At 37.3% G+C, this 14,246-nt stretch overlaps 1 protein-coding gene across 1 annotated transcript; it reads left to right on the top strand.

Moving 5' to 3' along the window:
* The first annotated feature begins 6,601 nt into the window (after positions 1–6,601).
* LOC104224758 (phenolic glucoside malonyltransferase 1-like) lies at positions 6,602–8,233 on the top strand. The gene has a single exon (XM_009776458.2). The coding sequence runs from the start codon at positions 6,683–6,685 to the stop codon at positions 8,105–8,107; it is 1,425 nt and encodes a 474-aa protein (XP_009774760.1). The 5' UTR covers positions 6,602–6,682; the 3' UTR covers positions 8,108–8,233.
* Positions 8,234–14,246: the final 6,013 nt, after the last annotated feature.

The following is a 14,246-nucleotide window of genomic DNA, read 5'->3' as shown; positions in this document are numbered from 1 at the left end:
CCCTTTTCTTTTATGTTCTCTTTATTTTTGGCAACCTGGCCTTAACCCTTCTCCTTATTTTTCAGACATACATGGTGGAGATTGAGAGTGCTCGTAGGGCCGACACTCAGGCCAAGATTTTTCTGACGATGTTGGAGAAATATTGACGCTATCGTAACAAATGCCGTGAGATGCATGAGTGGCTGAAGGAGAACGCCGGTGATCGATCCCTTGGCGAAGAACTGGAGAAGAGGGATCAGGAATTGATGTAGGCTATTTGCAGGAGCAGCATGCTCGAGGAGCAACTTCATGCAAAGGACGAAGAACTTGAGTTGGGAAAAGGGGTTGTCGCTGAGTGTGAGCATCTTCAGGCAAAGGTGTGGTCGATGCAGTCCGAGATGGATCAAAATGCCATTAGGGTCGAGGTGATGAGTGCGGAATGGGTGGGAAAGTTAGCTGAACTGGAGAGAAAGGTTTCCGGGTTGGAGAATATTGAGAGTGTTTTGGCGTCAGCTTTAGCGAGGGCGACGACTTTAGAGGACACTATCCGCGTTCTTCAATCCGAGCAAAATCTGAGAGGGTGACGGCGACGCTTAGCGAGGCTTGAAGAGCGTATTAGTGACATTGACCGGGAAGCATCAGCTTTGGAGGACCGGGTCGCTGCTCTTAAAGCCGAGATAGCGCAATTGTTGGCCCAAGTCGAATATGCCTCCGCTGTCGTTCCCCGTCATCTACATGAGCTTTAGGTACATGTCGAAGCCTAGCGGGAAATATATAAGAGTTTGTGGGAAGTAGGCAATGTTTCTAAGGTTGCATATGAAGGAGCACAAGCAAAGGCACGAAAGGCTCATGTTAACTACGGATATGATCCTGCGAAGTCGGGGGCCGATGAGGATGTTGATGTTGATGCTGATGCTAAAGAGATACTTCCTGGAGGCGGTGGTGAGGAGGCCAGCGGTGATGACGCCGAGTGAAAGAATGGCTTATCTTTATGTTGTTTTTGTTTTTGTTTTATTGTCTTTGCCCGGCTTTCAGCCGTATGTAATTGGTGACTATTTGCGCAACTGCTTTAAATAAAAAGAAGTTTTTCAGCGGTACATGTCTTTTGCGCTTCCCTTCCTTTTCTTTTGCATAATTTTGGCGTGAAATTTTGGATTCGCTTATGGTCGATTCCTGATTTTCAATAATCTCAGCCGGACTGAGTTGGACTTCATCGTGTGAGTCTGAATGGAGTCGTTAAACTACCTATTTGGGCGAGGCCAACAGGTGACTATCTACTTTGAGCGGATTCGCTCTTGACTTGAAACGGGATTTTATAACATATTCGTTATTTCGGACGAAGCCAGTCATAACTTGGGTAGTCCAGGTCGGATCAAACTACCGTTGGCGATGGCCCTTGGCCTTCAGAGTGTTATTTCAAACTTTCATCAAAATATTAACCCGTCGTTGTTCGATCGAGGTCGAACTCTTCTCTTTGGCGAAGGCCCTTGGCCTTAAGGGTGTTATTTCAAACTTTTGTCGAAATATTAACCGTCGTTGTTCGATCGAGGTAGAACTCTTATCTTTGGTGAAGGCCCTTGTCCATAAGGGTGTTATTTCAAACTTTTGTCGAAATATTAACCCGTCGTTGTTCGATCGAGGTCGAACTCTGCCCTTTGGCGAAGGCTCTTGGCCTTAAGGGGGTTATTTCAAACTTTCATCGAAATATTAACCCGTCGTTGTTCGATCGAGGTCAAACTCTTCTTTTTGGCGAAGGCCCTTGGCCTTAAGGGTGTTATTTCGAACTATCGTCGAAATATTAACCTGTCGTTGTTCGATCGAGGTCAAACTCTGCCCTTTGGCAAAGGCCCTTGGCATTGAGGGTGTTATTTCGAACTTTTGTTGAAATCTTAACCTATCGTTGTTCGATCGAGGTCGAACTCTGCCCTTTGGCGAAGGCCCTTGGCCTTAAGGATGTTATTTCGAACTTTCATCGAAATATTAACCCGTCGTTGTTCGATATCGTTCGAACTCTTCTTTTTGGTGAAGGCCCTTAGCCTTAAGCGTGTTATTTCAAACTTTCGTCGAAATATTAACCCGTCGTTGTTCGATCGAGGTCGAACTCTACCCTTTGGAAAATTCCCTTGGCCTTAAGGGTGTTATTTCGAACTTTCGTCGAAATATTAACCCGTCATTATTCGATCGAGGTCGAACTCTGCCCTTTGGCGAAGGCCCTTGACCTTAAGGGTGTTATTTCGAACTTTCGTCGAAATATTAACCCGTCGTTGTTCGATCGAGGTCGAACTCTTCTCTTTGGCGAAAGCCCTTGGCCTTAAGGGTGTTATTTCAAACTTTCATCGAAATATTAATCCGTCATTGTTCGATCGAGGTCAAACTCGTCTCTTTGGCAAAGGCAGTTGGCCTTAAGGGTGTTATTTCGAATTTTCGTTGAAATATTAACCCGTCGTTGTTTGATCGAGGTCGAACTCTGCCCTTTGGCGAAGCCCCTTGACCTTAAGGATGTTATTTCAAACTTTTGTCGAAATATTAACCCGTCGTTGTTCGATCGAGGTCTAACTCTGCCCTTTGGCGAAGGCCCTTGGCCTTAAGGGTGTTATTTCGAACTTTCGTCGAAACATTGACCCGTCGTTAGTCCCAATTTTTTGGAGAGTCGGGTATTCTCTAGGGGAGTCCCAGTTCTTCTCAACCTCTACGCTTCCTGGGTGAGTCCCAGTTCACTTGATTTTGTTTGCATCGGAGAGTGTAATGTCGGAGAGTATAAAACATTGTTGTTTTGCTTACGTTCATTTCGTGCACACATTGGAGTTTCCTTGTCTAATCTTTTTGCTTTCCGGTCTGGAGATGTCATTGGTGGGCGGAACGATGAATTATACTTTGAACTTGGGGATGTCTCCCTCGTCGAATCGGTCCCTAAGTTCTCGGGAAAACCCAATTAGGACAACTCCTAGGTGAGTGAGAGAGAGTACAACTTAAGGGGCATCATTTTCTAGAAGTTGGATTGTCAGGTGGGCAATATTTCGGTTGTTTTGTAGTAGTTTCTCATTCTCCAGTTGAGATGTTTCTTTGCTCGCTCGCCTGCACGATGCTTGTGTTCCTGTTTGAGAAAACAGCAGAAGGTGAGCAAAATGATATTTTCCTTACCCCGATCCAATGAGTCGGTGAACGAGGGTGGATTTATAGCGTTGCTTGTTTTGCCTGGCATTTCAATGGTTGATGTGGCCGTATTCAGCTCTTTTTCCCCTTCTATTTTGTGCTTTTGCCCTGCGTGGGTTGGGCTTGCCTTAGCTGGTTCATGGACCGCCCGGTGTACGGGGGATGATGTTGGGTTGTAACTTCTGCTTGCATTCAGCATCATGATCTAGATTAGCACGTGAAGTTTACTTACCGCTCTTTTTGGTGGGTGATCATGTTTCCGATTTTTGATCTGGAAGAGACTAGGAAATTTCACTTAAAAACCCCCACAGATGGAGCCAAATTGTTTGACCAAAAGATGTCAAAACGTTTTTGATTAAAATAATTAATAATATTGATGAGGTCAATCTTAGTCAAGCATAGTAAACCCGAGATCTGGAAATGAATCGGAAAGTGATGAGTAAAATGAAATAAGAGCGAGCAATCTTTATTCATCTTTGTTATTTCCTCTTTCATGATGCCAAAGAGGTCATCGATTTTACATCTTTTCTAGAAGAGAATAGAAGGAGAGAATATAGAGAGTGAGAACCCAAAACCGCCTCCCCATCTTTGGGGAATTCATCCCCTATATATAGTTCTGAGACCATGACCACCTTCTCCGGTCGGTATGCCTTTACGCTGTGACCTTTTCGTTGTTAAGTGTTGTATTTTGACCCATTGTACACTGTGGATACTTAGGCCGACGTAGGTCGTGATGGTCCTCGCTAACCTGTTCCTTAGACGGGGTTCTAACTGGATCGGCTATTATGGTTAGATTTTGATCTATATAGTTACTGTACAGAATGTTAGAGGATGCTAGAATATTCGCACTTGTGATCCAAAAATTTCTTCTTTAATTATTTACCTGTTTCTCTCCTGATTTAAAGCGAAATCATCGTTCACTTAGATATGACTGTGTAAAGATGCAAATTTACGCTTAGTTTTTTTATTCATTAGACTATACTGTCAATACCTAAAAATGAAATAAATATTTTTATTTTTTTATTTTTTATAGAGAAGCATGTCAACTTCAATTTAATAACATCAGCAAAAGTGGCAATTAAAATGGAGGGATGTGATCCGCTCAAACAACAAAATCAGCTACATAAATTTCACAGGAATTCCATTTAGCTACAGAATGTGCTAGCTGGATTGTTAGCTTCTCAACAAAAAAGTTGCATTTGATCTTTGCCTGTGTTCAAATGAGTTTTCGAATACACTGGATCAGGAGGATAAATAAAAGTAATGAGAAGATCATAAATAAATAATAATAATAATAATGATAATGTAATGAGATAATAATAATAATAATAATAATAATAATAATAATAATAATAATAATAATAATAATAATATCAACAACATAAAATGATACACTACAATCCAGGATAAAGTAGGGATCGAATGTCAACTTCGATTTAATAACATCAGCAAAAGTGGCAATTAAAATGGAGGGATGTGATCCGCTCAAACAACAAAATCAGCTAAATAAATTTCACAGGAATTCCATTTACCTATAGAATGTGCTAGCTGGATTGTTAGCCTCTCAACAAAAAAGTTGCATTTGATCTTTGCCTGTGTTCAAATGAGTTTTCGAATACACTGGATCAGGATAAATAAAAGTAATGAGAAGATCATAAATAATAATAATAATAATAATAATAATAATAATAATAATGTAATAATAATAATAATAATAATATCAACAACATAAAATGATACACTACAATCCAGGATAAAGTAGGGATCGAATCTGTAGACTTTTTCATTGGGGGAAGGGTAGTGACCAGTCATTCTTTTTTAATCGTCCCTCGTGCTTTGCGTGTCTTTCCTTCTTTATTGATTTATACTCTCTCAGTACAATTTACGTGTAATTGAGCACGAATTTTAAGAAAAATAAATATTTTATGAATTTGTGGTTCTAAACAAGTTAAAATGGGATTGAGAGTATTTGTGTGATTATAAAAGCTTCTCATTAAGGGTAGAATTGAAAGTTTAAGCTAAATTATTTTCAAATTTAAAAAAGAATAATTTTATTTTGAACGAACCAAAAAGTAAATAGGTTCACGTCAAATAGAAAGAAACGAAGGGAATAAATTTTCTTTTTTTTTTTTGCTTTTATCATTTCCTGCCTTTGCCCAGAGGTACAACCCTGATCAGAGTAATTTGTACTCTATGATCGTTGTGGGGTATAAGCTATAATTCATTCAGGCACAAGCCTACAGTGTTTAAACAGTAGAAACGACCCGTTATAAACGTGCTATGCGTTACTGTTAGTCTAACCAACTTAGCATTTTTATATTTCTTCAATTACCTGCCTGATGCGACATTTTTTACTCCTTTACTTTGATTAAAGCATGTGAATGAAATTAAAAGGGCAGATAGAAGTATGATGGAGCGACATATTGACAAGTGACAACTGATTGGAGAACGAGAAGAAATGGACAAAATTCTTTATAAAAAAGAAAATAACAAAACAAGTTTAAAAGAAGCTTACTTATAACATGTTTGACCAAACTTCTTCGAATCTAAAAGTATTTTTATATGCTTTTTTTGTATTTTTTATTTTTAAAGCTGAAGTGTTTGATCAAACTTTTAGCAGAAAAAAGTGCTTTTGAGCAAAAGTAGAAACAGATTTGGAAAAACAGAAAAAAATATCTTCTCTTGAAAAATATTTTTTCGAAAATCACTTTTGAGAAAAATACACTTAGAAGCAGTTTTTAAAAGTTTGGTGACTTGGTCAAACACTAATTGCTACTCAGAAGTGCTTTTCAAATTAATTAGCCAAATATAAATTAATTCTCACCAGAAGTAATTTTGAGAAAAAGTACTTCTCAAAATAAATTGATTTTTGCAGTTTGGTCAAACAGGCTATCTTTTTTTTATATATAAAAAATTAAGAAATCAGAATCAATATTCAAATAATAATAGTCATGGAAGAACCAAACCCCTAGAACGTGAAATTCAGCTTCACATAGACATGACAATCAAACAATAAATCATATAAAGAAACATAAAAATTACTAAGTTTAGTAAAAAAAAGGAAGAGGAAATCCGGCCTCCACGACAGCTCTGTGTTCTCCTTTCGTCAAAAGTTCCAAACGAGCTATTAGTTGAGCTGGAAAAGGAATATTTTATCTTGTGTTTAAACATGAATTTAAAGTATTTCAAATTTTAAAATGCAATATGTATAAATACTTATGACTAAACTTCAACTTGCAAATAATGACTTCAAAAATTTGCAATTGAAGTAATGGCTTATGGCCAAGCATCCTAATAAAGCATGAGGCCGGTGTCTTTGAATAGAAAAAGTAGAGAAGTGAAGTATAAAATATCCATGATTCCAGGAATAATAATTGAGTGGCTGGTCAAACCACAAAATAATATTCCTCCATTGCCAATTTGCAAAAAAAAAAAAAAAAAAAAAAAAATACAAAACTTCAGACTTGATTATTGCGTTGCACAAAGGCTAAAGCCAACTTTGAGCATTTTAAAGTTCCAAACTTCTAGCAGAAGACCAACCAATCCCTCAATGGCACCTCTACAGCAAAAAATTAAAGTGCTTGAATGTTGCCAAGTCTCGCCACCATCAGGTTCAGTTCCATCAACTATTTTGCCATTAACATTCTTAGACATACCTTGGCTTCTTTTTTCCCCAAGTCAACCCCTTTTCTTCTATGATTTCCCTCACACAACTTCTCATTTCAAACAAACCATTCTATCCAACTTCAAAACTTCCCTTTCCTTCACACTCCAATATTTTTTCCCTTTAGCTGGCAATCTGATAATACCACCACAACCAGCTTTACCACACCTTAGCTACACCTCAGGTGACTCTGTTTCATTAACCATAGCAGAGTCCACAGCTGATTTTAACCAACTCTCAGGCTACAACCAAATTAGGGGTGTTCAAGATTTTCATCAATTAGTTCCTCAAATGCCAAAAAATTGTGACTTGCTTGGTATTGACCAAGAGTCAAGGTACTCACTTTTGGCTGTCCAAATAACTATCTTTCCTGAATGTGGGATTTCTATTGGATTTTCCCTATGTCATGTGGCTGCAGATGAAAGGACATTCAACAATTTCTTGAAGGTTTGGGCTGCTATTTTTAGAACGGGACTAGAGTTGTACTTGCCTGCGTTGAACAAGAATTTACCGTATTATGACAGGTCAGTAATTCGTGACACTAATGGACTTGAACCAATCTTGTGGAAACAATGGTGGAACCAAATATGTTTGCCAAAATTGCTAGTTGATAATTTCGACATGGTAAGGTCCACATTTGTGATGGGTCGACCCGACATGGAGGTTATCAAAGGATGGATCATGTCTCGGTCTGAAAAACTATTCGGGTCAGTTCAGTTGCTTCTTTCTCCGTATGTCATAACATGTTCATATATTTGGGTGTGCTGGTTGAAAGCTAACATGCAACATATTGAAGATCCAATTGAAAAAACGGAGCCCCATTATTTCGGTTTCATAGCGGGCGGTATAACCCGGTTAGGTTACTCGGTACCTGTAACTTATGTAGGTAACTGCATTGCATTTGGTAGAGCAATGGCAAGGAGAAATGAGTTACTGGGAGAGAATGGTATAGTTTTTGCTGCAAAAGCAATTGGGGATACAATAAACGAATTGGATAGGAATGTGTTGGGTGGGGTAGAAAATTGGATTTCGGATTGGAAGGTGTTCTGTGGGTCGGGGCTCCATATAACAGTAACCGGGTCACCTAAAGTGGATCTTTACAGCTTGGATTTCGGGTTGGGCGGACCCAGAAAAATTGAAGAAATATCAATAGATAATACAGGTAGTGTGTCTCTATGTGAAAGCAGAGAGATGGTTGGTGGAATAGAGATTGGTTTGGCTCTTCCATTGGCCAAAATGGAGGCCTTTCGGGTTCTCTATAATGAAGGGCTCAAAATCTTCCCTAAAACTCTTCCAAGAGACATGGGTTGACTTGGTTTCGTATTATAATATGGTTGCTAGAATTATTTTAAATAAATTGGCGCATTTTGCATTAGTTTCAATGACTATCCGTCGTTTTCTTTCATTTTGATCATCTTATTATTCTTTTTTATCTTTTTATTAGTGTGGTGCTTATGCTTTCCCGAGAGTCTATTAGAAACTGCATTTTTGACTTCACAAGATAGGGGTAAGATCTGCGTACACACTATCCTCCCCAGACCCCCACAATGTGAGATAATACGAGGTATGTTGTTGTTGCATTTTGCATTAATTTATCGAGTGGTCGGTTATCATATTTGGTTTTTGTGTTGATAATACCAGAATTGATTGTAAAATCATTTCTATATTAGTTTATATCGCAATCATTGTGAAGTATATATAACAATATAAATACTATGTAATAAACCGAATAACAACCAAACCAACTAGCTATATTGATTCACTGAAGGGACTTACAAATACTGAAAATTACAATAAAACAGTAAGGGATAATTGATAGATAATAGAGAGGGGTGAGAGGACACAAATACACCATAGAAGAAGGGGATGAGAAGCTTAGACACAGAGCAAGGAGATGAGAGGAGCAGACATTTTCTTCTTCAACACCATGCCCCGTATCTTCCTTGGATCCCAAATATAACATGCTAGTATTTTGTTTGCTTGTTCAATCACTGGGCCTTTAGCTCTTGGCCCAATAGTCCCAAATGGGTCAGCCCCATTACTCATTTCTGGCCCATAATCCCTTACCAAGTAAGGTTGGTTCACAACAATACTTCCGTCCTTGAAAAGAAACTTGTCCTCAAGGTTCGAGTCAAGAGAGGTGTTAGTAGTGCGCACCCTGCCAATTGTCTCTACACCAAGGTATCCTGTGGAATATAAGGAGAAGATGTGAGCTATGTCAACGTGACATGAGATGCTGGTCATTATAACATTGACAACCTTTGGCACAATACCACCATAAATCATAAGGCAACCAGCTACAATCTTGGCATTTAGAGGGTCACACTTGACTTGAGCTTCCTGGACAATTCTCTCCAAAGCAAGAACGTTGGTAACCCCAACAAGTAGGTTGGTTATGGAGTTCTTGAACAGTGCTCTTTGTGCACAAGAGATCACAGTACTTTCCATCATCAGCAAATACCAATTGAAGGACAAGAAACTATTTTGCATTGCCTTTAAAAAGATCTGTGGTTTATAGCATTTCCCAAAGATAACATTATTGTAAGTAGTTCCTAATAGAATTAGAGGAGCTTGGTGTATATCAAACAGATATCTACTCCAAATAGTAGGTGCATGTAAGGATGAGCCAGTTAACTCATTCTCACTAATTTCTTTTGGAGAAATAAATTGAACAAGATTCATAATCACTCCCTTTTGCCTCTAATAAGTGTTTGTCCATAAACATAATGTATGTCATGGACTGCTTTCCAGACACGCCCCATGACCCCTTGGTCGTGCCCATGGCGGCCTAGCAAGCCTCACAATGCCTAGCGCCATGGTCGGCCCCGTGGTCTTGGCTGCGGCAAGTGACAAGCGTGCATGCGCCTCTGTCGCCCCACCGATACCTCTCGCCAGCGTCCAGTGGCTGGCCAATGACCACAGCGCCGCGCGCCCTGACAATGTCGCGCGCGCAGATCCTGATGCCTCGCCAGCGCCCAGCTGCAGGCCCATTCCAGCAGTGCCTCGCGCACAGACCCTGATGCCAAGCACCAGCGCCCAGCCTCAGGCCAACACAGCAAGTGTCGCGCGCGCCCACAGCACCGCGCGCGCAAACCCTGACCCGCAAGACATAGTTGCTGCCATCGGACTTGGTTCTACACTGTAATAACCTAAGTTCTTTTCATTGTAATTATAGGCTAGTTTACATCATTTTCATTCAGTGTGCTTCTACAGCTTTATTAGGACTAGTCATGTAACTTTGGTTTATTTTTTTTAAGTATTATTAGAGGGGATCAAGCAATCAAATATTTTCAAGCAATTAATTTTCTGTACTAGTGTCTCTCCCCCTCGACACCACATCTTTTGTAATCAGCATTTCGTTCATCAATAAAATCATCATCATTATTCAAAACCAAATTCTCTCTCAGCTTCTGCAATTGCTCGTGACATTGGTTTTCCCGCACGACACTGACAATCTAGTCTAGCGTGCGGAGGGGACCTCATTGGTGGACAGCAACCGCATTGACATCGGTTGCGTAGCCTTACGTTGCCCTTCCAAAGAACATCAAGAAGGCGTTGCGTAACATGTAGCATGAATGGCAATAATCTCATCCTCATGTACAGGTTTAGAAAATAACATCTCGGCACTGTCCAATTGAGCATTGTTGGTATACATTTTAACTAGGGCAGTAGCTGCAAGTTCATTAACACAAATCACCAGCTTGGATGCCATATCAGGATATAACATACTAAGCTCAAGAGTCTTTCCATTCTATAAATGCCTAAACTGATCAATTATGTATTGCTCTTCAATATGTGTAGGAGCACCATCAAAAGAACTCATGAATGAAAGTGCTATAGATTCACTCACTAGCTTGTATGATGCATGAGAATTTCTAAAATTACAACTACATTCAACACCCCTTGCAACTCTACCTACGTGCTCTCACGCATACAAATTTGCAAATAAATAGCTCCTTTTTCTAGCTTCTTCAAAAAGTTTATGTGCCTCCATGTTCTCTATAGAGCCCGCTAGAGCCCTGAACTTGGAACTAATTCCCGGATCCCATACACCATGATCCCTCACAGTTATAGGAATGGTGACAAGAAAGAAATTATCACCACAATCAAACGGATATCGACTCAAATTATGGCGATCAATGAATCCCCTCGTAGATTTTCCATGCTCAACATCGGGCATAATTTCATCCGAAGTCTTGTCACTTGTTGGAATGCTATCCTCATTCTCTATAAAATATTTATCAAGACATAGATCCTCAATAGTTTCAGGCTCCATGAAAAATTCAGCAAGATACATGTCTTCAAAGGTCTCAAATTCAATGTGTTGTTCACTAGTGACACAATCAAGAAAAGTTGCAGTAACATACCTCTTTGACATATCTTTATGAGCATTTTCATCAAATAGTTGGACTTCGCTGCTTGCAGGACCTGTAGCTTCTAAATCAGGTATATCGATTGGAGCATCTGATTTTATGTCAACACATACATTAGGACAACAACAATGTAACATTGCGTCGAACTCCTTAGGTAACTGAATATCGTCCAAATCAGCTATAAAGCGAGAGATATAAGCATTTGCATCTGTGCTTTGGCACGCTGTTATAACATAAGAATGTTCTTCTAGTGCTCTGGTGAAAAACCTAGGAGTCATTTCATCGAACACATGTTTGTCCTCTGATTTACCAACTTCGGATGCAGATTCTAACTCATAAAAGTTGGAATTATGGCGCAAATCAGCTAAAGGAGATACTTGAGCCTCAGATGAATTCAGAGTAGAGTGGCTAATGTAGGTATGATACACCAGGGATGAATCAGCCAGCCTCCTCTTCGAATCTACGACAAGTAGTTTCCGAAATCACAAAAATAATTTCTCCTTGATATGGTTCCAATCATGGAATTGTTTGTTGCGAAAGAGCCAATCATACCAAGCGAGGGCATCACCTTCCAGATAAAAATATAGAAGAGGTAACCAGTCTTCCTCGTAGAAACCAAGAAATTTGAAGTAACGCTCTGCCCGATAAACCCAGCCCTCTGGGTTGCCATGACTGAACTTATCTAGTATCGCCGCTGCCATTGGAGTTTTCTGGATGAAAGCACCAATGTAAAAAACCGAATAACAACCAAACCAACTAGCTATATTGATTCACTGAAGGGACTTACAAATACTGGAAATTACAATAAAACAATAAGGGATAGTTGAGAGATAACAGAGAGGGATGAGGGGACAGAAATACACCATAGAAGAAGGGAATGAGAAGCTTAGACACAGAGCAAGGAGATGAGAGGAGCAGTCATTTTCTTCTTCAACACCATGCCCCGTATCTTCCCTGGATCCCAAATATAACATGCTAGTATTCTATTTGCTTGTTCAATCACTGAGCGTTTAGCTATTGGCCCATTCGTCCCAAATGGGTCAGCCCCGTTCCTCATTTCTGGCACATAATCCCTTACCAAGTAAGGTTGGTTCACAAGATACTAGGTAAATCTACATATAGACATATACATGAGGGAAACGTGTTTTATACTCTTACTTGTTTGACCATTCTTATTTATCATCTCTTTATTTTTACTTGTAAAGTGATTTTAAATTATGTGAAAGTGCTTAAATAAATTTTGATGTTTAGAAGATAAATGTAATATTTATTGATTCATAATCTCATACTGTGGGTACCTCTTTTCTTTTTTACGATTCTCATAATTTTTTTAGACACACCTTTTAAGTTTCCTCTTAAAGCTAAATTTTGATGTTTAGAAGAGACATGTACTATTTACTAATCTATCTATATTATATTAAAAGCATGAAACCCCTTAACAAAATATCGTTTGCCTTTTTTTACCCTTTAAAAATAAATTTTATATTGGACAAAATAGTAAATTAAGTTACTCTCCTATTATTGGACTTTAAAAATAATTAAATTTTAATTATTACTCCCTACGGTCCACAATAAGTGACCAATTTACTTTTGGCACGTCCATTAAGAAAATATTAAATTCTATACAAAAATACCTAGTATGACTAAACTAGCCTTAATTAAATATTTAATGTGAGGAGTAAGAAAACTTTTTAGGGATTTGTACATAAGGATAATTTTATAAAAATAAATTAGATTTTTTCTTGATTATATAAATGCCACTTATTTTGGACCAAAATAAAAAAGTAAATTGGTCACTTATTGTGGACCGGAGGGAGTATGTCTTTCCTTATTAAATCAGGTAAGAAGTCCTAATATTAAGAATTTTAAAATTATGCATCATTTCTAATTTATTTGAATTATGTAATATTATTATATTGCTTTCCATATTAGTTTTCGATTTTGATGAAATCAACTAATAACTGAATTATTAAAGTTTGTAAAAGATCCAGAAGATTTAATGTCTTACTAACATGAGTATGTACCGTTGTACCATATTTTGATACATAACTATAGAGTATTAAGATGCTCGAACTAAAAATAGAAGTTTTAATATTTTAAGGATATTTATATATACATATATGCTGATAAAAATAACATAACATATTTCATTTGATTTTCTTATTCATGAATTAGCAATTAACAAAGGCGTTTAGATAGTTTTCAAGCGTCATAAATTAACCTGTATGGGTATGAACAAAAGAGAATGACAATAGCCTAATTTATTTTTTACTTAGTAAAAAGATTAGCAGATACTTTTAAGTAAAGTAGCAATTATAGTTATGTTACATACTTATAACAATTTTTAAATAAAAAATAATTTATATAAGATAAAATTTTAGTCGATTTTAAATACAAAAGATTTAATAACTAGAATATTAGTTATTTTAAAATTTTAAATGTTAGAAAAATAATAAAATTATAATTTTATGCAATATGACATCTACTTTTGAAGGTAAAAAATTGATCAACATGTCGACCACAATGCATTCCATGTTAATTTTTCTAATATTTTAGAATTTTAAAATCAACTAAAAGTTTATTTATTAAATTCTTGCTTATTTGAGTAGATAGTACGGAATCTCTAAGATCAATTAAGATTTCAATTATCTTTTTATTTTTAAACAGTGTAAATATTATTTTGAATTACGTTCATATTCAAACAATATTTCAAAACACTAATCATTCTGCAAATACACGATTCAAAACTTAATATTATAATTATAATTAAATATAAAATTAAATGAGCTAATATTAAGAATTTAGATAATTCTTTTAATGTTAAAAAAAATATAATTTTAAATTAAATAATTAAGAAAAGAATCTAATTTTTCAAATTCATCATATAAATAAATTATTTGTTAAGGTGACAAAACTCCTAAGGTATATTTTTTTATAGTAAGTTATTTACGGTAAGATATTCACTCAATATTATTTATTTTTTTAAATATATTTTACATTATCACCATTAATTTTTTAGGAGGTATAGGGCCCACGTTTTCATATCCAAATCTCTAAAAGACCAAAGGATTCAATTT

The sequence above is a fragment of the Nicotiana sylvestris genome, chromosome 7 (genome assembly GCF_000393655.2).
Source record: "Nicotiana sylvestris chromosome 7, ASM39365v2, whole genome shotgun sequence".
Lineage (NCBI taxonomy): Eukaryota > Viridiplantae > Streptophyta > Magnoliopsida > Solanales > Solanaceae > Nicotiana > Nicotiana sylvestris.
Note: the sequence above shows the minus strand (reverse complement) of the source record. Positions and strands in the feature narration are given on the sequence as shown.